Source organism: Myotis lucifugus, unplaced genomic scaffold, assembly GCF_000147115.1.
Source record: "Myotis lucifugus unplaced genomic scaffold, Myoluc2.0 scaffold_105, whole genome shotgun sequence".
Lineage (NCBI taxonomy): Eukaryota > Metazoa > Chordata > Mammalia > Chiroptera > Vespertilionidae > Myotis > Myotis lucifugus.
Genome location: NW_005871153.1, coordinates 2846796 through 2870377, shown reverse-complemented (window position 1 = coordinate 2870377; position 23582 = coordinate 2846796). Strand labels below are relative to the sequence as shown.

General features: G+C 40.3%; 1 protein-coding gene across 2 annotated transcripts in view; it reads right to left on the bottom strand.

Moving 5' to 3' along the window:
* CCDC14 (coiled-coil domain containing 14) overlaps positions 1-22558 on the bottom strand; it is a 59063-nt gene extending 36505 nt beyond the window's left edge. For both annotated transcript variants that reach the window (XM_006092847.3, XM_023757358.1), the window contains exons 1-5: positions 22385-22558; positions 15306-15361; positions 14905-14977; positions 14591-14660; positions 14379-14501 (exon numbers count right to left, since the gene is read on the bottom strand). In XM_006092847.3, coding sequence (XP_006092909.2) covers positions 14379-14501; positions 14591-14660; positions 14905-14977; positions 15306-15361; positions 22385-22558 — 496 coding nt within the window. The remainder of the gene's footprint in view (positions 1-14378; positions 14502-14590; positions 14661-14904; positions 14978-15305; positions 15362-22384) is intronic.
* Between the last annotated feature and the right edge of the window lie 1024 nt (positions 22559-23582).

Here is a 23582-nt window from a genome sequence, read left to right as displayed (position 1 = left end):
ATCTTTCACTCTCTTGTCTATCTGACTAAACTAAGCTTCTTAAGGCAGAACTGTATTTTATACTTCATTATTTTCTCCCAAAGTCCCCCATTAGTCTATGTACAAAGTAGTACAAAGCAGTAACCTGGTATTAGTTTGTTGTAGAAAAAACAAAGTTTTCCACATAGCAGTACTCTACAGATCAGTATGAAAATCTATATCCCTGTTTACTAAGTTCTCCTTCCCAAATGTTTTTAAAGACTATTAACAGAAAAGGAGAACCAAGATGGCAGCATAGGTAAACACTGGTGTTTACCTGTGGTAACTTCGGTGCTACTTCCCACAACCACATCATAATTACAACTAAAATACAAAACAACCACCTGAAATCTGGCTGACTGGAAGTCCTACAACTAGAGAAGAAGAAAGCACACTGAGACTAATAGGAGGGGCAGAGGCGCAGAACAGGCTGGTCCAACACCCACATTGGTGTTTTTTTAATTGGGAGGGAGATCTGGGCTGCAGAGGCCTCCCTTGAGAAGCAAGGGATCCCAGCCCCACACGAGCCCCCAGCCCAGAGTTCCAGAGCTAGGAAGAGAAGTCCCTGTAACTTCGGGCTGTAAAATCCAGCAGGGATCGTGGCTGAGTGACACGGAGTCTGCAGGAGACCCAGGCAGATCTCTTAAAGGGCAGGTACACAAACTTACACTGTCCTGCTCCCTCTGAGTTCCAGCGCTGGGGCATTAGCTTGAGGGGGATCCAGGGACATACAGGAAGGAACTGGATTGTCTGGCACCGGGGCAAGAACTAGAGGGCGTCTTTCTCCCAGACAAAAGTGCTGGCAGATGTCATTGTTCCTATACTGAGACCGCTGCCATAGCAGAGCTGACTGGCAGCCATATCTGAGTTTCCATCAGCCTGGCTCAGACTGTTCGCTCCACGCTGGTGATTCCCTAAGACCCCGTCCCATCCAATTTGCAGCCCCACTCAAGCTGTTTGCAGCAATTTTTCCATATGAATTGCCTGTTCTGGCTCAGGCTTCAGATTTTCCTAAAATCTCTCAGACAAGCAGCAGCTGGCATCAGGAAGACCCAATACTAGCAGCAGCCTGCCTTGCTTCACAGCTTGGCTTCACTTGGGCACTTCCAAGCCCAACAAAGTAACAGCGAACTGCAAATTGCTCTGTAGCTCCTGCCGGTGGCCCCAAGTAGTGGCTGACTTTACACTTCCTGGGAGGACCCAGAGCCAATGCACCCAGTGGACAGCTTCAGACCATACCAGATTATAGCTCTACACATCCACAAGTGACACTTTCAAGGGGCAGACTCAGTGAACACCTAAGTCCCACAGAAGCAAGTCCTGCTCCATAGGGGTGTCTCTTGCACAGCAGCTCTTCTACTGTAGTCACAAGCTGGTCCTGACAGCCAATTGGCCTGGAGGTCAACTCCTCCCAGTGACACCAACAGCAATCAAGGCTCAACTACAACAAGACTGTGCACACAGCCAATACTGGGGCGCACCTAGAGTGCCCAGCTCAAGTGACTGGGGAGGCTGAGCCACTGGGCCCTGCAGGACACCTACTACACAAGGCCCCTCTACCAATTCCAGAAGTCATAACAGCTCTACCTAATACATAGAAACAAACACAGGGAAGCAGACAAAATGCAGAGAAAAAGAAACATGTCACAAATGAAAGAACAGAAGAAAACTTCAGGAAAATAAACCAAAAAACACTAAATGAAATGGAAGCAAACAAACTACTAGATACAGAGTTCAAAACTATGGTTATAAAGATGCTCAAGAATCTTAATGAGAGCTCAAGAGACTCAGTGAGACTTTCAAAGATCTTAATGAGAATTTCAAAGACATGAAAAAGAATTTCAGACAGTCAGAAATTAAGCATACACTTACTGAAACAAAGAATAATTTGCATGGATTCAACAATACAGTTGAAAATTCTGAGAATCAAATCAACAATTTGAAATATGAGGAAGCAAAAAACACCCAATCAGAAGAGCAAAAAAGATATGTATTCATATGAAGATAGTGTAAGGAGCCTCTGGGACAACTTCAAAAGTACCAACATTATAGGGGGGTGTCAGAAACAGAAGAGAGAGAGAGCAAGATATTGAAAACCTATTTGAAGAAATAATGACAGAAAACTTCCCCTACTACCTGGTGAAAGAAATAGACTGACAAGTCCAGGAAGCCCAGAGAGTCCCAAACAAGAGGAACCCAAAGAGGCCCACACCAAGACAAATCATAATTAATATGCCAAGAGTTAAAGACAAAGAGAGAATCTTAAAAGCAGCCAGAGAAAAGCAGTTAGTTACCTACAAGGGAGTACCCATATGACTGTCAGCTGATTTCTCAACAGAAACTATGCAGGCCAGAAGGGAGTGGCAAGAAATATTCAAAGTGATGAATAGCAAAGACCTACAACCAAGATTACTCTATCCAGCAAAGCTATCATTTAGAATTGAAGGTCAGATAAAGAGCTTCACCAACAAGAAAAAGCTAAAGGAATTCATCACCACCAAACCAGTATTATATGAAATGTTGAGGAGTATTCTTTAAGACAGTGGTTCTCCACCTTCCTAATGCCGCGACCCTTTAATACAGAACCTCATGTTGTGGTGACCCCTAATTTCATTGTTACAAATTGAACATAAAGCATAGTGATTAATCACAAAAACAATATGTAATTATATATGTGTTTTCTGAAGGTCTTAGGAGACCCCTGTGAAAGAGTCGTTAGACCCCCAAAGGGGTCGCGACCCACAGGTTGAGAACCGCTGCTTTAAGAGGAAGAAGAAAAAAAAGGTAAAAAATATGAACAATAAAATGGCAATAAATACGTATCTATCAACAATTGAATCTAAAAATCAAAATAAATGAACAAGGAATCTAATGAACAAAATAAACTGATAAATAAAATAGAATTAGAGGCATGGAAACATAGAACTAACTGACAAATCTCAGAAGGAAGGGAAAGGGGGGTGGGGGTGGGAAGAGATTAACGAAAGATCTTATATGCATATATGCGTGACACAGACAATAGGGTGGTGAAGGCCTGGGGCAGGACAGGAAGCAGATGAAGGGCAATGGGGGGGAGGGGGGGGAAGGGGGAACATATGTAATACTCTCAACAAAAAAGATTTTTAAAAAAGGGGGGAATGAGATTACGATCTCACCCTGAGATGAGATCATTTGGGATGTAGGGTGGGCTCTAAATCCAATGACTGGTGTTCATGTGAGAGGAAGGAAAGGAGAAGGGGATCTGAGATGCAAAGAACCATGGAAGTGGCCACGGGAAGACAGAGCAGACACTGGAGCAATGCTGGCATAACCAAGGAGACCTGGAGCCACCAGAAGCAGGAAGGGATGAGCATGGCTCCTCTAGTGCCTCAGGGAAGCATGCCCCTTGCGCTGTTTGAATCTAGCCTTCGAGATAACAAGCTCTCCTCTGGAGAACCACTGGCTTGGGGCACTGGGAGTGACCTTCCCTTCTTCTGCCCCCACCCCCCAAGCCCTCATCCACATCAAGAAAGGGGGAGGCTACATCTTCCACTAGGGTGGTAGTCAGCTGACCCAGGGAACTCCATCCTAGACTTACTGGTCCACCAGGACCAGTTTGGCTTGGAGAGTGAGCAGGGTTGTGGTCACTGTGTGGGGACTCCTGTAGGCAGATGGTGCCCCTAAATAACACAAAATGACAAAGCAGAACATCAGGAGCTCACGAGTGGCAGGGGGAGAGAGTCATAGCAGGGACTCTGTGACGTGGTTCTTACAAAGTCTGGTACTGTTCCAACATGCTGACATCTCCCTGTGAGAGGAGAGGGGGTGACCTTCACCCGGGTCCTGGTCAGGCCACCTGTGAAGCTTTTCTTCAGACCCCACCACCGCCCTCCAGCCAGCAGACCGGGGGAAGGGAGGCCCTGGCTAGCAGCTGGCAGCTGCTAGGGACCCTATCCGTGCATGAATTTCATGCCCTGGGCCTCTAGTCATTTAATATTAAAGATCAAATAAAGAGTTTCACAGACAAGAGAAAGCTAAATGAATTTATCACCATGTTGAAGGGTATTCTTTAAGAAGAGAAAGAAGAAAAGATGAAAAATATGAAGAATAAAATGGCAATGAATACATATCTATGAACAATTGAATCTAAAAACCAAAATAAACAAACAGGGAATCTAATGAACAAAATAAACCGATGAATAAAATAGAACCTGAGGCATGGAAACATGGAACAGACTGACAAATCTCAGAGGGAAGGGGCGGGAAGAGATTAACCAAAGAATCTATATGCATATATGCATTATCTATGGACACAGATAATAGGGTGATGAAGACCTGGGGTGGGGTGGGAACCGGGTGTAGGAGGGCAATGGGGGAATAAAAGAGGAACATCTGTAATACTCTCAACAATAAAGATTTTTAAAAAAAGACTATTAACAGAAATGATTGTGGTCTTGGTTGATCACAGGTTATTAGGGTACGAGATACATTTAGAAAAATATATGGCTTTTTGCAGTACCTACCAAAGCTAAATATACAAATATTCTATGACACAGCAATTGTATCCCAGGTATATAATGATAATGTGCACAAATAGCTTCATTTGCAGTAGCCAAAAACTGAAAACACCCAATAGCCATGAATAATAGAAATGGATAAACTGTGGTATATTTATATCATGGAATACTACATAGAAATGGAAAAGAACAGATTACTGATATACACAACTACTTATATGAATTTGACAGACATAACATTTTATGAAAGATGTCAGACACAAGACTGCACAGTGTACAATTGCATTTATATGAAGTTCAAAAATAGGTAAAACTATCTAATGGAGATGGAAGTCAGAGAAGTGGTTACCTGGGGATGAGGGGATAGGTAATGGTGAGGATAATGATGATGCAAGAGCCTGATAGGGTGCTGAAAATGTTCTACATCTTCACCTGGGAAGTGACTATATGGGAGTATACACATACAAAACTTTATCAAGATTTATGCTTTATGAAAGTTATCCCTTAATTGTTTAAAGAATCAAACAGTTCAATTTCTGGTATGGAATTACACAAATATAGTGTATTGAAAATAACATTTCTAAAAGCATAAAACTTATGTGCAAAAGCAAAAAATTAAGGCAGATTAAATACTATAACCAATGAAGAGAGAAAAAAATGTTAAAGGAAAAAACTACAAAGTTAAAATTTGACTATGAAAATGGTTGGAGATATTAGAGAGTTCCATTTTGACTTGGGATATGCCTCCTTTTGAGATGATCTATTCCTGTGAATATACACTAACATGAATTAGCTGAGTAACTTATGGCAAATTACTTAACCTGACCTATTCCTCATCAGAAAAATGATAACAAAAGTATCATCTACTTTATAAGGTTATGTTAAGAAGTAAATGAGATAATACTTGTAAAGTATCCATGTCTAGCACATTTTAAGAACTCAATAAATATTACCTATATTGCCAAATGGGTGCAAAATCTTAATACAAACAAGTAAATATTTCACAAATTTCCCATCTGATATCAATAATAAACCTCTAAGTATGTCTGCCTACTCTAAGCAATAATAGTTATTCTTTATTATCTGAATAAATAATCCACAACAAAATTGGTTAATTAACATTTCTGTGAGAAATATTTCTTACTGAAAATATAATTTTATTATAAATCAAACATAAAAGTATCCTCTGATATATTTTAACTTTGAAATCTAAAATGATGGAGGGTGAGATCAGAGTCAGCCCATCCAGCACATAGCTCTTTCTTTCGTCTTAATTCGTGGGTCTCTCTTTGCTCTTGGATTTCCTTTGGCCTCATTTAAGATAAGAATTGTCTGGTTTGAGGAATTCTCAGATTTCACACTCACAGGTCCAGGCTCTCATTCACCTTCTTTTCAAGGGGTGGTTTTCACAATTTGTGATAAAGATGAGCTACAATATTACACGTCTCCCAGCAGATGTCATCATCCAACATAAATTAATGAGCTTCAAACATTTCTTAAAAATCGAAGTCTTATAATTAAAATGACTTACTTTGCTCCTCTATTAACTCAGTCCATATGAAACTCTGCTGATAATGAAGATTTATATTTGAGAAAAAAATCTTAAAGCAAATTATCCAAAACAAGTTAAAAACAAAAAATGGATATAAGAAAGACTGCATTTATACTACTATACAATTTTAAAATGAACAAAAAACCATCACCTGTTACTTCACAAGCATATTTTCTTGCTCTTGTTCATCACACCCAAGCACCTACATGAAAACTTTACCTAATAGATTAGGATGGCAATATGTCTAATTGGTGTCCGTTGATAACTAGAATCATGACAGGGATACATTTATTTACTCAGTCCTCAAAACTTTTTTAGTCTTTGAATTCCAACTGCTGTACAGCACTGCTCCTTGGGTATACACACTGCCTGACAGGTGAGATACTTCCTGCCAGCCAAATACAGAACAAACATCTACTGCAGATAAGAACTGCTGGATGCCTATTATAATTTGAAATATGTAAAGAACACCTAGCCTAGATGGAGGCAATCAATGCTGAAAGTATTCTGTCTGTAGTGATTTATTTCTCCAAGGTGAGAGCAGCAATATATGTAGGTTACTGAAAGCAGAGTCATGTGCCTACAGTATTCAACAGTTATCAAATGTAAAAAAACTGATTAAAAAACTAGTGGCCCAGTGCACGAATTCGTGCACATTGAAAGGAAATTAATTAGAAGAAATATTTTAATATCACTATTCACCCTTTCTTTATAATAGAATGTCAACCAAATTCATGACCGACAATGACAGATCAAAACACACATGTGCATTTGGCACCAGTGAGAGATTGACACCAGCGAGAGCTTTATATGTATCATGCATGCACGAGTCAACTTAGCTTTTTATAGATATAGAATAAACTTGCTTAATTAGACCTACTTTCTGATTTAGCTAAACTTTTTCCAGCCCAGTGAAGCACCCCAACTTATCTTTCAGGTAATTGTCAGCAACACAGCAGGAAATATCAACACAAAGCAGATTATTATTGTAGATCACGCAGGGAGAACAAAGGGTAAAATATTTAACTGCAGCAGTGTTTGACTATATTCTGCACAGTGAGAAAAACTGAAGTCATTTTCAAGGTCCACCATTTCTTACTTCTTGTCAGTCGGGTCAAGTGTCTAAGCTTTCTAAATCTCCGTTTTCCAGCTAATGTAAAGAAAACAGGATTCCACCGAGTCTTGTATCTACCTACTCCAGGACTTCTGTGAGATCAAATGAGATGAGGCACGGGAAAACGCTTCACAGACATTTGATTACAGTGTAAAGTGTTTCCACCTGGTTATCAAGCAAGTTGTGTTCCTGGGCTAAAGAAACTGCAAGGAGGCTAGTCATTAGGGAGAAGAAGCCAGGCATTGCTACATGATGTCATTACCCAGATGGCTGGACACTTAGCATATTAGCCTTTTATATATTTAGATGTTTTTTCTTTAACTGTCAGGAGTACTCTAAAAGTAAGCTCGATGCACTTCTGGAACTGCCTCTCTGCCTCTTTACTCCTAGGATACATTAAGTTAGGCAAGCTCGACTCCATAGACACTAAATGAACTGACAGGTCCCAGGCAGAAAACACATATGGTGCCATACCTCCAATAGTAAGATAATGCATGTTAAAATTAAAATTATAGATATATACTAGTTAACATACTCTAACAAATTCCTTAAAATTCTATTTATAATTTACCTCACTTGTGGAGAGATGGAAAAGAGCAAGTACTGAGAGCATGGTTTTTGTGTGCTATTGAGCACTGTGATAACAGAGTATTAACAGCTGAAACCACACACAAAAAATATATCCTTTCTAGATAGTGCTGCAGTTTGGTAAACTAGAAAAGATGGGAGTATTGACCTAAAGGAAAGGATGTTTCTGCTCCTAATGAGTCAACCTTAGGAGTAAATAAGTCAATGAGAACTAATTTCTAATATTGCCCTATTATCCTATGGGAAGTAGGTACTACCTTCTGATGACAAAAGGACAGGGGAAAGGACAATAAAAATATTGTAATCTGATCATAGGTCAGAACTGCTGATTTGACTCTAATCCAAATATGAATTTAATGCTTGGGACCCAGATTGCAAGATATCTCTCATCTGCTCGTCCAAATCCATCCTCTGCTAATCTCCACACTGCTCTCCCTAAGCTGCTGATCTATATATGTATTACACTGTTAAGAGACAGTCCTTCATGAGTCTCTTCTGCTCCTACATGTCTTGCTGGGTATACCAAGAAAGTAGGCCTTGACCTTAAGCTCTTTACCTGGGCCATTTCTAAGGTTGAAACTTAGAGCAACCTTGAGGGTTAAGGTAATGTTTACCCCTGAGACAAGTACAGGCTTGCTTACTTCTTATTACCCAAAGCAATGAAATCAGTGTTCTCAGTTGAAACTTAAACCCTCAGCATGTGCAACATCCATCTGGGTCCATCACATTTCCTCCCTGGGAATGGATGGCGAAGTGGAACCAAACAAATAAGCTGATAAACACACTGCTTGCTGTGGTATGAATAATAAACTCCTTTGTCTCTGACCCAGGAGTCTTGTGTCTCCTGCCAGTATCTGTGACATAGTAAGACTAACTTATTGGCTTGTAAGAATAAAAATCAAGTTGAGTTTGATCCAACAGAATTCTTGATATTATCAAAGAAAGAAAGCAGAATGTTTATTCCAACTGTGTGAAGTCATCTTGGGCTGGCTTTGTTCCTAAAAGAAGCTCACTGCTCTTCTCTTATCAAGATGGCCTACCCCCGTGGTCGGCAAACTGCGGCTCGAGAGCCACATGCGGCTTTTTGGTCCCTTGAGTGTGGCTCTTCCTAAGCCTTAGGAGTACCCTAATTAGGTTCATAACAATGTACCTACCTATATAGTTTAAGTTTAAAAAATTTGGCTCTCAAAAGAAATTTCAATCGTTGTACTGTTGATATTTGGCTCTGTTGACTAATGAGTTTGCCAACCACTGGCCTACCCTATGCAACAGTATCTCTTTCTGAGTCCCAGTAACCTCTCCAACACCTCATCCCTTTAAGGCCCACAGATGATAACAGTTCTGCTGCTGCTGGCACTAGGCTGGTACAATCCTTTGTGGATTTCCTATACCCCACTTACACCTTTGTAATGATTTTTTTTTAAAATAAACCCTTCTTGTTATCTTAAGTGTTGCCATCTGTTTCCTGCTGGAACTCTGAGTAACAAGTAGTTAAACTGGGATCCAAGTTGCTACCATAGCACCACTACTGTCATCCATGTACATTCCAAATGAGAGTTCCTTGAAGAAGGGTGCCCTGGACAAGAAATAACCTGCCTTAAGAAAAAAGTAGGACACTGGAGGAATAGGCAGTTGGTTCTACCAATCTTTTCTTTGTCCACTGGGCCGTAATACATAGGCCTCTGCTTTAAGAGTTTAGAACAGGGTTAGCACACTTTTTCTTAAAAGGCTAGTGGATAAATATTTTAGGCTTAGCAGCCCAGGTGGACTCTATGTCACAACTACTCAACTCTGCCATTACAGCACAGAAGCAGTCATAGAAAATACATACATGAATTAGCATGGCTGTGCTCTGACAAAAATTTACAAAATAAATAAAATAAGTAAACATTATTTATAAAATAAAACTGGCTATAGTACTGGTCAGCATTGGTTTAGATCAGGGATGGGGAATGTCTGGCCCGTGGGCCTAATCAGTTGGTCTGGCCCTGCCAAGGCATTAGGGGTGAGTTAATTAAATGTTTGACCAAATAGAGCAGGCTAATTTTTAAGTGAATAATTTTGTATGGCCCAAGTGTGATGTTACAAATATCCAAATGGACCTTGGCAGAAAAAAGGTTCCCCATCACACCTGGCCGGTGTTGCTCAGTGGTTAAGCACCCACCCATGAACCAGGAGGTCACATGCCCAGGTTGTGGGTTTGGTCCCCAGTAGGGGCTGTGCAGGAGGCAGCCAATCAATGATTCTTTCTTGTCATTGATGTTTCTATCTCTCTCTCTCCCTTTCTCTCACTGAAATCAATAAAAAATATATATTTTTAAAAAGGTTTCCCCACCCCTTGTTTAGACCAATACTGACCAATAAAAATATAATATAAACCATATGTGCAATTTAAAGTTTTCCAGTAGTTATATTAAAAAAGCAAAAATAGGTAACATTAATTTTCATGTTTTATTCAAATCAGTATATCCAAAATATTACCATTTCAACATGCAATTAATTTTAAAAGTTATTTTATTTTTTTGTATTAAATCTTCTAAACCTGGTGTGTATTTTATACAAAGCACACCTCAATCTGGATGCTAAATTTTCATCAGAAATACTTGCTCTGTATTTTGTTTTAATAACATTTTCAGTTGAAAAAGTAGGTTCATGTACTCATGTTATTCCAAACATACTTAAATGTTTCTAATAACTGGATCAAATAACAGTTCCCAAGTTTAAATTAATTAAAATTAAAAAACATTTTTAATTAAAATTTAAAAAATTTATGATTCAGCTCCTTTGCTGTACTAGCCATACTTCAAACACTCAATGGTTAGTGACTACCACCCTGACCAGTGCAGGTCAAGATAATGTGAGGCTAAATATGACTGGCCTCCAACATGGGTTAGTACAGTGATGGCAAACCTATGACACGCGTATCAGAGGTGACACGCAAACTCATTTTTTTGGTTGATTTTTCTTTGTTAAATGGCATTTGAATATATAAAACAAATATCAAAAATATAAGTCTTTGTTTTACTATGGTTGCAAATATCAAAAAATTTCTATATGTGACACGGTACCAGAATTAAGTTAGGGTTTTACAAAATGCTGACACGCCGAGCTCAAAAGGTTTGCCATCACTGGGTTAGTAGGTTGTTTCCTCTGCCTTAGTTCTCTGACTCAGGGGCCATATGGAACATCAACCTCTAGTCCTATGCATGCTCTCACCTCATTTGCTCAGCCTCTTTGCCTAGATCCTGATCTGTTAATATCCAGGACTACTGCTGTAGATGATTTTCTAAAGTTCACCCCTTGCCTGAGCTGAATCTCAGCATGCACTGCTGTGCTAACACTGAGCTGGCCCACCTGAGCAGTGGAACTAGCTAGTCCCATTCTTGTCCATCTGAATTCCCATTATGGACATCATCTCTATTTTGGGGCTATCTTGTTCTATATCCGTTTGAGTCCCAAGCAGTGGTATTTCTCGACATAAAATAAAACAAGCGCTATCACGCTGTTTGGGTCTTTTCGTACTCATTTAGAGAAAGCGCGGTTGCGCTGTTTGGGATTCTTCGACAGTGTTTTTTCAATACCCCCTGGGACTCAAACGAATCGTATGTTTTCTCGACATAAAATCTCAGCAGCCCGATCACGCTGGTTGGGACTCAAACGGTTAAGTCTCCAAGAGACAACATAAGCAAAACTTGCTTATTCTAAGCTGTTTGCTGAATTATTACACTTAATTAAGTCAGCAAGTTAACTGTGAGGGCATAAAATATCCTTGCCTACATTCATTGTCAATCAGTGACAGGCTCTCTCTCCTTACATATCTACCCAACTTGGAATTTTACCTTCTTATGTACCATGTATTCTAACAGTGCAGCTCAACAAGTTGAGCTACCAAATCTACTAGGATATATACATACATAACAATTTAAAAATAGTAAGTATACACTTAATGTAGCCCAACCAATATTATCTATGAAAACAAGTGGCAAGGAGAACAAAGATAACTCTACATACCTCCCAAATATCATTCTGAGTTTTAATCTTTTCTCCTACAAAACTCAGTCACTTATCTACTTTACTTCCTGGGAACATGATGGTAAACAAAGTAACTACTTAGCAATTAGAAGCTGAATAGAGAAAGAGAGGCATAAGCACACACACACCAACATATTATTAAATTGGAAGACCAATTGCATAATCCTGATAATTTATTAAACCCTCAGAATTAAGTATTATATTTAAATAAAAAAGTAAAAAAAGGAGAAACCAAGATGGCGGCATAGGTAAACACCTGAAATTGCTGCCTCGCACAACCACTTCAAAAATACAACTAAAAGACAAAGCAGACATCATCCAGAACCACAGGAAGGCTGGCTGAGTGGAAATTCTACAACTAGAAGGAAAGAGAAAAGCACACTGAGACTCAGAAGAGGTGCAGAAGTAAAGTGCAGAGGTACAGAGGCTCGAGCGCGCGTGGAAAAGGGCTGGCAACTGAGGACGCCGGTGTCTTTTGCAATCGGGAGGGAGGCACAAGTTCCCAAAGGCCCTGACTTCAGTTCCGGGAGAGCCTCTGGGGACCCAGACTCATACGGGGAGAAACTGGACTGTCTGGCAGCGGGCGGAACTCGAAGGCGGCTTTCTCTCAGAGGTGCTTGCAGCGAATACTGAGGAACACTGAGATGCGGGGCCTCTTAGGGCAGGACTGAGGATCAGCCATAGCTGTTTGCTCCACCCTATTGATTCCCTGAGACCCCGCCCCAACCAAGCCGTGTGCAGAGGCTTTTGCATATGAATGGGCTGGCCCTTTGAGATCTAAAATTACCTAACAAACTGCAGCTGGGTCAGAAAGACCCAGAACATCCAAAAGAAGGCCCAAGGCCCCACAGCAGCTTGCATTGCTTCACAGCTGGGCCTCATCTGGGCACCTCCAAAACCCAAACAAGGAAGAGGAACCTGCAGATCTCTCCATAGCTCCTGCTGGGTAGCCTCAGGCAGAGACTAAATTAGCACCTCCTTAGAGATCCAAGAGCCTGTGTACCCAGTGGTCAGAGTGGGACCATCCAGATTACAACTCCTCAGATCCATAAGGGACACACTCAGGGGGCAGACTCAGTGAGCACCAAAGCCCCACTGAAGCAAGTCTTGCCCCAGAAGAGTGTCTTCAGCACAGAAGTTCTCCCACTGCAGACACAGCTGATTCTCACTGCCAATTGGCCTGGAGGTCAATTCCTCCCAGTGATACCTACAACAATCAAGGCTTAACTACAACAAGACTGTGCACAAAGCCCACAAAGGGGTGCACCAAGAGTGTCCACCTCAGGTAACTGGGGAGGCTGAGCCACTGGGCCCTATAGGACACCTAGCACACAAAGCCACTCTATCAACACAGGAAAGCATAAAAAATGCGGAGACAAAGAAACAGGTCACAAATGACAGAAATGGAGGAAAGCAAACGACTGGATATAGAGTTCAAAACCACGGTTATAAGGTTTTTCAAGAATTTTCTAGAAGCCGCCGATAAATTTAGTGAGACCCTTGAGGATATGAAAAAGGACCAACTAGAAATTAAGCATACACTGACTGAAATAAAGAATAATATACAGAGATCCAACAATAGACAAGAGGATCCCAAGAATCTAGTCAAAGATTTGAAATACGAAGAAGTAAAAAACACCCAACCAGAAAAGCAAAAAGAAAAAGAATCCAAAAATATCAAGATAGTGTAAGGAGCCCTTGGGACAACTTCAAGCGTACCAACATCCGAATTATAGGGGTGCCAGAAGAAGAGAGAGAGCAAGATATTGAAAACCTATTTGAAGAAATAATGACAGAAAACTTCCCCTATCTGGTGAAAGAAATAGACTTACAAGTCCAGGAAGCACAGAGAACCCCAAACAAAAGGAATCCAAAGAGGACCACACCAAGACACATCATAATTAAAATGCCAAGGGCTAAAGACAAAGAGAGAATCTTAAAAGCAGTAAGAGAAAAAAAGTCAGTTACCTACAAGGGAGTACCCATACGATTGTCAGCTGATTTCTCAACAGAAACTATGCAGGCCAGAAGGGAGTGGCAAGAAATATTCAAAGTGATGAACACCAAGTACCTACATCCAAGATTACTTTATCCAGCAAAGCTATTATTCAGAATTGAAGGTCAGATAAAGAGCTTCACTGATAAGAAAAAGCTAAAGGAGTTCACCACCACCAAACCAGTATTATATGAAATGCTGAAAGGTATTCTTTAAGAAGAGGAAGAAGAAGAAAAAGGTAAAGATACAAATTATGAACAACAAATACATATCTATCAACAAGTGAATCTAAAAAATCAAGTGAATACAAAATCTGATGAACAGAGTAAACTGATGAATATAATAGAATCAGGGGCATAGAAAGTGAGTGGACTGACAATTCTCAGGGGGGAAAGAAGTGTGGGGGGTGTGGGAAGAGACTGGACAAAAATCTTACACCTATGGATGAGGACAGTGGGGGCTAAGGGCAGAGGGTGGGGTGGGAACTGGGTGGAGGGAAGCTATGGGGGGAAAAAAGAGGAACAACTGTAATAAACTGAACAATAAAGATTTATTAAAAAAAAAAAGTAAAAAAAGACTTACAAATTTCTTTCCGGACTAATGAAGGAACAGTATGATTTTCATGTCCTTTCTTTTTAGATCCATGTCTTTTGCCTTCTAAAGGTCTGGGATTACATCTATTTTCTGAATATACTATTTCTGAACCTATTAATTAAAACAAAAATTCATAAGCATTAAGGGAACTACTTCATTGAGAAAAGATTATCAAAATAGAAGCATTTAATAAATAAAACCTGAATCTTCATTTCTCAAAATGTTCCGCAGCAAAGAAGCACAGCCATCAAGCCCCTGTACGGATTCAGTCTGTAAGGAGAAAGTCATTTGGAAACATTTATATATAATTTTAATGCAGGAGAAGAAAACATTGCATAGTTTAAAAATTTCTTTTAGGAACAATTTAGTATTAGTAGAAAATGTTTTAAAGTAAAAGCATTCATATTTCCTTAGGGCAATTAATACTTTACCTTTGAATTATTATCCCCACTTGTTAGCTTTTACCTGAAGACTAATTAAAAGTGTGCAATGTATCGATTCAGTTTAATCTTACCTGACTTTCTGAGTCAGAACAGATGGGATAGCCAGAATCTGCATTAGAACGTGATAGCTTTCTCAAATGGATCCTAGAAAACAAGTTTAATATTTTTACAAATAATACACAAACTTTTTCCCCATAATATATTATAAGTAGTCATTTTCTTTCAAGCAAAGGTTGGATAAGAGAACTTGTCCAACCACGTAAAAAGATGGATTTATATAGCACTTTATGAAGATTGTAAAGCCTGTTAAACATTAAAATGATCAACATGGGTAGATATGGATGGTTCCTACCTAGAGTTTTGTGAAGGTAGAGACCCCACTAGTTATCTAGGGTAGGTTAAATTTAGTCCAGCCCAAAGACCTGAAAAATCTCGAGATTTCCTGAAGTTGTAAGCTTCTTTAAGTACTTACTGCTTCTTTCCATTTGTTAATTTAGCAGGTCCGGTGTGCTTTCCTGAAGATAACACCTATGAAATAACGTATTATATTATAGTAGTTAACACAAATATTTTTCTATTATACTCTCAGTATACTGTCTTGACTAAACCTGAAATATCACTCTTTTCCTTTCTATTGTGGTAAAACATAACATAAAATTGACCATTTTTGCCATTTCTAAATGTATAGTTCTGTGGCATAAAGTACATTAATACTGTTGTGCAACCATTGCCATCATCCATCTCTAGAACTTTTTCACCTTCCCAAACTGAAATTCTGTACCCATTACACATTAACTTCCCAGCCCTTCCTCCCCTCAAGCCCTGGCCAATACTCTGTCTCTATGAATTTGACTACTTTAGAGAGCTCATACAGTATTTGTGTCCTTCTGTGACTGGCTTATTTCACTTAATACATCTTCAAGGTTCATCCATTTTGCAGTATGTATCAAAATTTCCTACCTTTTTAAGGTGGAATAATATTCCATTTTTGAATATACCATGATACTAATTTTTCATAAATGTGATATATTCTAAAAACTCATAATTACAACTGAACTCACAATTTGTTCTATATAAAATGTCAAGCAAGCAACATATGTATTTGTTCCTTAAGTCTATGTGAGTTGAAGTGAAGAACTATGATTGTAACCAACCAGAGTAAGTTGGACTATACTCAATCCCTGAACATGTTCTACATTTCCCAAATTCTTCAAAACATATACAGGCAGGCCTTGCGTTATGTCGGACTCGACTTATGTCATTTCGTGGTTATGTCGCCTTCTCCCATTTACAGTATTTATAAAAAAAAAAGTTCCGTCATTTCGACATATGTACATATGTGCTTTATGTTTTTTATTATCTATTTACCACAAGGTCAGGAATTGTTATCTTTTAAATTTTTTTACTGTTTCACTTCATTACTGCTGTGTATGTGCTCCACGTGAGTGACGTAGGAGCATATGTAGGTGGATTCCAACTTACAGCGAAAATTGAGTTACGTCAAGCCGTAGGAACGGATCTCTGACATAACCCGAGGACTGCCTGTAATTTAAGTATAGGGCAGAGTCCATAACTCTATTTATCCACATCCTATATAATAAAAGCCTAATATGCAAATTATAGCCTCAACCAGGAGTTTGACCAGTTCGACCAGGGGCCGGGGCCAGTCCAACCACCCACTGCCCCTCCCCCTGGCCAGCCCGGCCCCCCGGTCGGCCCCCTACACCCCTTTAGGGCAGGCTGGCCAGACCCCACCCATGTGCGAATTTGGCACCAGGCCTCTAGTTCTTTATAATGCCTGACAAGGCCAGCACACAAAAACTACCATTCCTCTTTATCCACATCTCATTCTCTCAATCTTTCTTTTTAAAGTCATATAGCAATACTGTTTTTATTAAATTTTTTAATTAAAATGTAAGTGGGCTACCTTTTGTGTATAAGAAAAAATATGCATTTGTTTTTATATGCATCCAATATCTTGAGAGTTACACATGAAACAGTTCATCGTAGTTGCCTCTGTAGAGGGAAACTAAGAATCTGGAGGACAGAGCAGGAAGGGAGACTTTGCATGGATCTCCTTTCATAGCTTGACAACTTTATACCAGATAAATATATTATCTCTATTAAAATGTAATTTTAAAAAGACATGGTTAAATCCTTACTTACTCCCTCATATCACCACTCAGGTGTAGTCACTGTTGGCAGTATACATTTATGATTTTTCTTGACATGTTTACATATTTCATCCCAAGATAGCTCTGAGCAGTAACTAAGCTTTCTGGATTTATATAATGTTCTTTTATTTATTTGAATATGTACTCCTTCCTTCTAAGAATGCTACTGAAAACACACTGAAGAAGTTGGATTGATAGAGTTATATTTCTCCTTGAGATAAGCTGAATACAATGGAGTCACAAAGCCAGCGGTGAGAACCAATGGTCTCTGCAGATCCTTGGGGTTTTTCTCTTAAGTCTATCTATGTTGGTGCCTGAGCCAGAACCATAATAAAAATCCAAAGCATGAGTCTGCTAAGTCCAAAACAACTACCACAATTATTATCTTTCAAAATCAAAAGTACTGAGATAAATGTATGGCATAATTGTAAGATCATACATAGTGTTTCTCCAAAAAATATACATGAGGTTATATTACAATCAAGCAAAGAAAATTACCTAGAATTAAGACACCTTACAACAGTAATTATCATATCTCAGAATATATATATAAATTGTCTGAGGTAACTTCAGAGTAAGTTTCAGACATCATACCCCTTTATAGTTAAATATTTAATCCTAAAGATTTCCAAAGAACAAAGTCACTCTCATATAACTAAAATATAATTATCAAAATCAGGAAAGTAACAATAATACCATATTATAATCTAATCTACAGGCTATTCACATTTAATCACCCCAATACTGCCCTTTATAAAAATCTGGTCTATGTCCAATCCAGGATCATATGTTGCATTAAGTTGTCATATGTCTTTAGCCTCCTTTAGTCTGAAATAGCTTCTTGAATTGTCATTGTCTTTTACAGCCCTGACATATTTAAAGAATACAAACCAGCTACTTTGGTAGTGTCCCTCTGGATATTTAGACATTTCTGATGTTTCCTCATTATTAGACTCAGGTTGTGCATTTTTGGCAGTAATACCACAAAAAGGATGCCATGTCCTTCTCTATACAGCCTGAGTAGGCACATGATGTCAGTCTGTCCCATTACTGCTGATATAAACTTGGAGTACTAAAGATGGTGCTTGCTAAGTTTTTCATTGTAAGGTTACTTTTAAAAAATATATATTTTTTATTTATTTCAGAGAGGATAGGAAAGGAAGAGATAGAAACATCAGTGATGAAAGAATCATTGATCGGCTGCATCTTGCATGCCCTGCACTGGGGACTAAGTTACTAACACCAAGTCCGCAACACTGGCATGTGCCCTGACTGGGAATCAACTGTAACCTCCTGGTTCTCTAGTTCCACACTCAACCACTGAGCCACAACGTCTGGACTGTAAGGTTACTTTTTTACCTTTGTAAATATTAAGCATCTTGTGAGGAGATACTTTAGATCATGCAGACATCCTATTCATCAAACATTTGCTCAGTAGTTTTAGTATCCATTGATGATTCTTGCCTTAAATCAAATGCTTGCCAAACAGTGATTTTTCTAACTTACATCATTCCTTCTACATTAATTGGCATTTGCCTTTACTGAAGCACTTTTCCTTCTTCATTTATTTGTTACTATAGACTAGTTGATTCCTATTGTATTCAATAGGTTATGTCCACTATTATTATTTTGATGCTCAAATTGTCCCAGATTCTCTTAGTATGAGTCTCTTCAAACTGGCTCTGGGCTAATTTTTTAATTTTTAATTGTGGTAAGAACATAGCATGAGGTCTAACCTCTTAACAAATGTTTAAATGTACAACACAGTATTGTTGATTATAGACATGACTAGAGGCCCTGTGCACACAAAATTCGTGCACGGGGAGGGTCACTAGGCCTGGCCGGAGATCAGGGCTGATCAGGGCCTTCCTTCTGGCTGCCAGCTGGGGCGTCCCATCCCCAGCTGCCAGCCAGGGCCTTCTTTATTTCCACACCACCCCCTGGTGGTCAACGGACGTCATAGCGAGCATTGAACTTCTAGTCTCCCAGTCAAACTCCCAAGGGGACAATTTGCATATTAGGCTTTTATATATATAGATGTTGTATAGCACATCTCTAGAACTTATTCATCTTGCATAACTGAAACCTTACACTTACTAAAAAGATACTCCCACTTCCTCCTCACTCCAGCCCCTAGCAACTACCATTCTCCTCTACTTCTATGAGTTTGACTATCTTAGATAACTTATATAAGTGGAATGTGATATTTGTCCTTCTGTGATTGGCTTCTTTCACTTTGCATAATATCAAGATTCATCTATGTCGCATATGGCAGAATTTTCTGTTTTTTAAAAGCTGAATAATATTTCTTTATCCATTCATCCATCAATGGACATTTAGGTTGTTACCACACCTTAGCTATTATGAATAATGCTGCAGTGAACATGGGAATGCAAATACCACTTCAAGATTGTTTTTCTTTTGGACACCCAAGGTGGGATTAATTTTTCTAAGAAACCTTCAGTTTTTCACAGCAGCAGTACCCTTTACATGTCCACCAACAACATACAAGGGTTCCAATTTCTCCACATCCTCACCAATACTTATTTCCTGTTTGGGTTTCATATATATATATAATAGAGATCCTAACTGTGATTTTGATTTGCATTTCCCTGATGATTACTGATGACCATCTTTTCATATCTGTTGGCCATTTGTATGTCTATAATTAATATTCACAAGTTCTTTGCCCTTTTGAAAATTAGGTTGTGTTTTTCTTTATATTTTTGAGTTTCAGGAGTCCGTTTATATTGTGGATATTAACCCTTTATCAGATATAGGTCTTACAAATGTATTTCCCCAGTCTTTAAGTTGTGCTTTCACTGTTAATTATTCCCTTTGCTCTGCTTATCTTATGATTTCCCTATCTCAGCTCTTGTATTGACCATTTCTCCAATGGAATTGACCATTTCTCCAAGAAGCTGTGGTTCCTTTTAATGGACAATGGTATTTAGAAACCAAGATTTAGGCACTAGATGTGCTCTTTGCTACTGCGGCTTCCAATCTTTTTTCATAAGATTATTTACTTAGTCATCATGACTTGATAGTTGTAATTTTGAATCTTGTGTTTTTATTTTTAAATCTTTTCCATATTAACATAGTCTTCAAAATTTTTTAATGGATACATAGTATTTCCTTGAGTGCAAGTAATATGATATGTCCTTGGTTTGCTTTTTGTTTTCCACAATTTAAAAATGAACCTGAAATAAATCTTTCCATATACTGAAAATAGCCTTTTCATATTCCGGATTAAAAGCTTAATTAGCCCTTGTCAGGTGGCTGAGTTGGTTGGAGCATCGTCCCCTACACCAAAAGGTTGCAGGTTAGATTCCTGGTCAGGGCACATACCTAGGTTGAGGGTTTGATCCCTGGTCAGAGTGCCTGTGGAAGCCAACCAATCGATGTTTTTCTCTCTCCCTTCCTCTCTAAAACTGATAAAAAAACATATTCTCGGGTGAAGATTTTTTTAAAAGCTTATTTGATGAAAGGCTATTTGTTGTTCAATGGCCCTTGATACAAATTGTAAAAGCGCTCTCCAAACTGAATACCCCAAATCACAATGCACAAGAGAATATGTTTTACCTCACATTTTCTTCCACTTTTTACTCTGCTATTTGAGAAAAATATAAGTCCTACTTCCTACCAACCAGTGCAAGATAAACTTACATTTTTGTAATGATTTAGAGATTTTCATTTCCAATTAATCCACACCCTGAGAGCTGATATTATTTGTAAGAGGTGGAAACCTAAATTTCAGAAAGGTGGCTTTTTCAGCCTTACACCTTCTCAGGATAGTGTAATGTTTAAAAGAATGGACTCGGCCCAGCTCTATGGGTCTGAATCCTGTCTCCACTGCTAACCACGGGTGTAACTGCAGGGAAATTATTGATTCCATCCCTCAATTTCCTCATCTATAAAATGGGGACGATAACAGTACCTACCTCCTAAGGCTATTGTGAAGATTAAATGAAAAATTATATGTAATACATAAAAGCACTTGCAATAGTACCTACCACATCGCTATCTAAATTTAGCTGCTATTGCTATCATTAAGATGGTAGTAAACTAAGTTTTAAAGGGGACTACATTTTGTTACATTTATGCCAAGTCTGAGATAGATGTTTCACCATATTCTTTGACTTAATCTTCCCAATTCTTTGAGGCAACATTTAATACCTATTTTATAGAGGAGGCTCAGAAAAGTAAAAAGTGCTTTGCTTACTATCACAACAGTAGTGGCAGAATAGGAATTTAAATCTGTGACTATGATTACAAAACCATGGTACTGCCTCTTGCTGACTGGGTATATTCTGAGTTAATATAAGAGAAAGATCTATGAAGGTGAGGCTGGTCTGGAAGTACTCATGAGAAAGTCTTAAAAAAACGGTAAGATTCACATTCATGGGGAAAACAGCATTATAGGTGAGCTAATAAATGATGGAAGACCAAAACAAAAAGAAGGGGGAAGGCTGGATATATTTAAGGAGAAGTAGCTACTCCATGTCAGGTGCTGTCCTGGGCCTTGAAGATGTAGACATGAATTGTGCAGTAAGGAGGCGGGTAGATTAGCGACTTCTCTAGCTGAAAAGTGGTTTAAGGTTAGAACAGAGCACAAAAGGGGAGCCACAGGGGCACCCAAACAATGAGGATGGGAGAGTGTTGGGCAAGGCTTCCAGAAGTAGCCACTGAGCTGAGGGGCAGGAGGTGGGAAGCGGAGATGCAGAGACAGAAGGGCATCTGGGCTGCACACAGCGCGCAGGCGTGGAAGCGGGAGGGAAGCAGGAGGCCCCGGGCGCACGGGGCTCTGCAGAACAGGTGGGCAGCGCTGGGCAATGCAGGGACAGGGCTGGTAAGAAATGCAGTCTCGGGCTGAAGAACTGAGATTTTATCTTGAAAAGTAAGTGTTCCCGGCTCAGATTGTAAGCAGAGTCGCGTAGTTACAACGAGGATGTGCATTTGAGAGGAGTAAGGCTAAAGGCTGTGACACCGACTAGACGACTTTTTCAACGACTGGTAACATACCAGCAATTGTGACGAAAGATCAACTACGAGCGGCAGTGGGTGGAAGAGCCGAGAACCGGGATTTGCTGCAACCAAGTCCTGAGCTTAAGTCCCCCGACCCAGCGGCCGAGGCTGAACCCGAACCCGGGCCTCGCCAAAGCCAGCGCTCCGGAGGGCGACGCCTAGAAGACACCTATGGACAGAGCGGCTGTTACGAAGTTGGAATCAGGCGTCTCCCCCACTCCTCCTTCCCAGCATTTGTAATGCGGCGCGCTGTCTTTTTTTGGGTCACAGTTTTGCACTTCCCCCAGCTCGAGAACCCCCCTCAGTCCCTCTCCCGCCGCACCGTGGACGCCTCAAGGTCCACAGCCCTCACCTGGCCCGGCCGGGATCCGGACCTAACCATCTCCTGCAGCCTCAGAGAAGACCAGACCGAAGGAAGCAACACCAAACGATAAAAGGAATTAACCGCCGCGGACTCCCGACCGCCCTTGGCCCGCCCCCCGGGCTTCCGCTTCCGGGAAGGAGCCCGCGGAATACCCCGCCTCATGGTCTCCGGCGCGCCGCCGAGGCCTCGGAGCGTCTGGCAGCCGGCCCCCTGGGCTTGCGCAATAGACCTCTCCCGGCTCCGGGCTACACACTCTGTGAACGGGGCGGGGCCAGGGAGGGGCGGGACCGGGATGGAAGGGGCGGGGCCTGGCGCGGAGGGGCGGGGCCGGTGAGGAGGGGCGGGGCGAGGAGTCCAGGCTCTGGGCTGAGCACCACTGGTTCCGCAATGACCTGCAAGACCTGAGTTCATGGTCCTGCGGTGAGGGCTTCTGGTGGAGGATAGCCACCCTGCATCAGCTGGGGGAAGTGACGACAGGACTCAGCAGGGCCTCTTTTAGATGCCATTGTAAATATAATTGCTTTCTTAATTTCCTTTTCAGATTGTTGTTAGTTGTGTGCTAAATTTGTATCCTGCTACTTTGTTGAATTCCTTTATCAGTTCAACAGTTTTTCTGTTGTTGTTGAAATCTTTAGTTTTCTAGAAACATAAATGATAAGAGAGAATCATTCATCGGCTGCCTCCTGCACACCCCTTACTGGGGATGGAGACCACAACCTAGGCATGTGTCCCAACCGTAATTTAACTGTGACCTCCTGGCTCCTAAGTTGATGTTTGCTGCAGTAAGTTCTTCCTTGATCCTGCTTACAGCGCCAAATATGGGAGTACTTACTCCTTCATCTTGCTCAACTCTGCCAACTATGGGGTGCACAGGTCCTCCTCTGATAGGAACTGTACCTTCATGGACGCCGGGTATTAAACAGAGAAGGTATGAGCAGTCATAGGTGTATAAGAGAGTCTTTATTGTAGCCTAAGTAGCCATTGCTACTAAGGAGCCATTAGACAAAGCAGTTCTTCAAAGTAGCTTCACACAGTAGCCGCTCAAAGCAGCCCTTGTTAATACAGTAGCAAACACAGGAGCCATACCAAGCAGGTGCGCCCTATATAAAAGCAGCTTCTCGCCAGCGGGTCAATAACACATCTTTATACCAACTTAGACAAAAGAAGCTCCTTGCAAATTGTGACA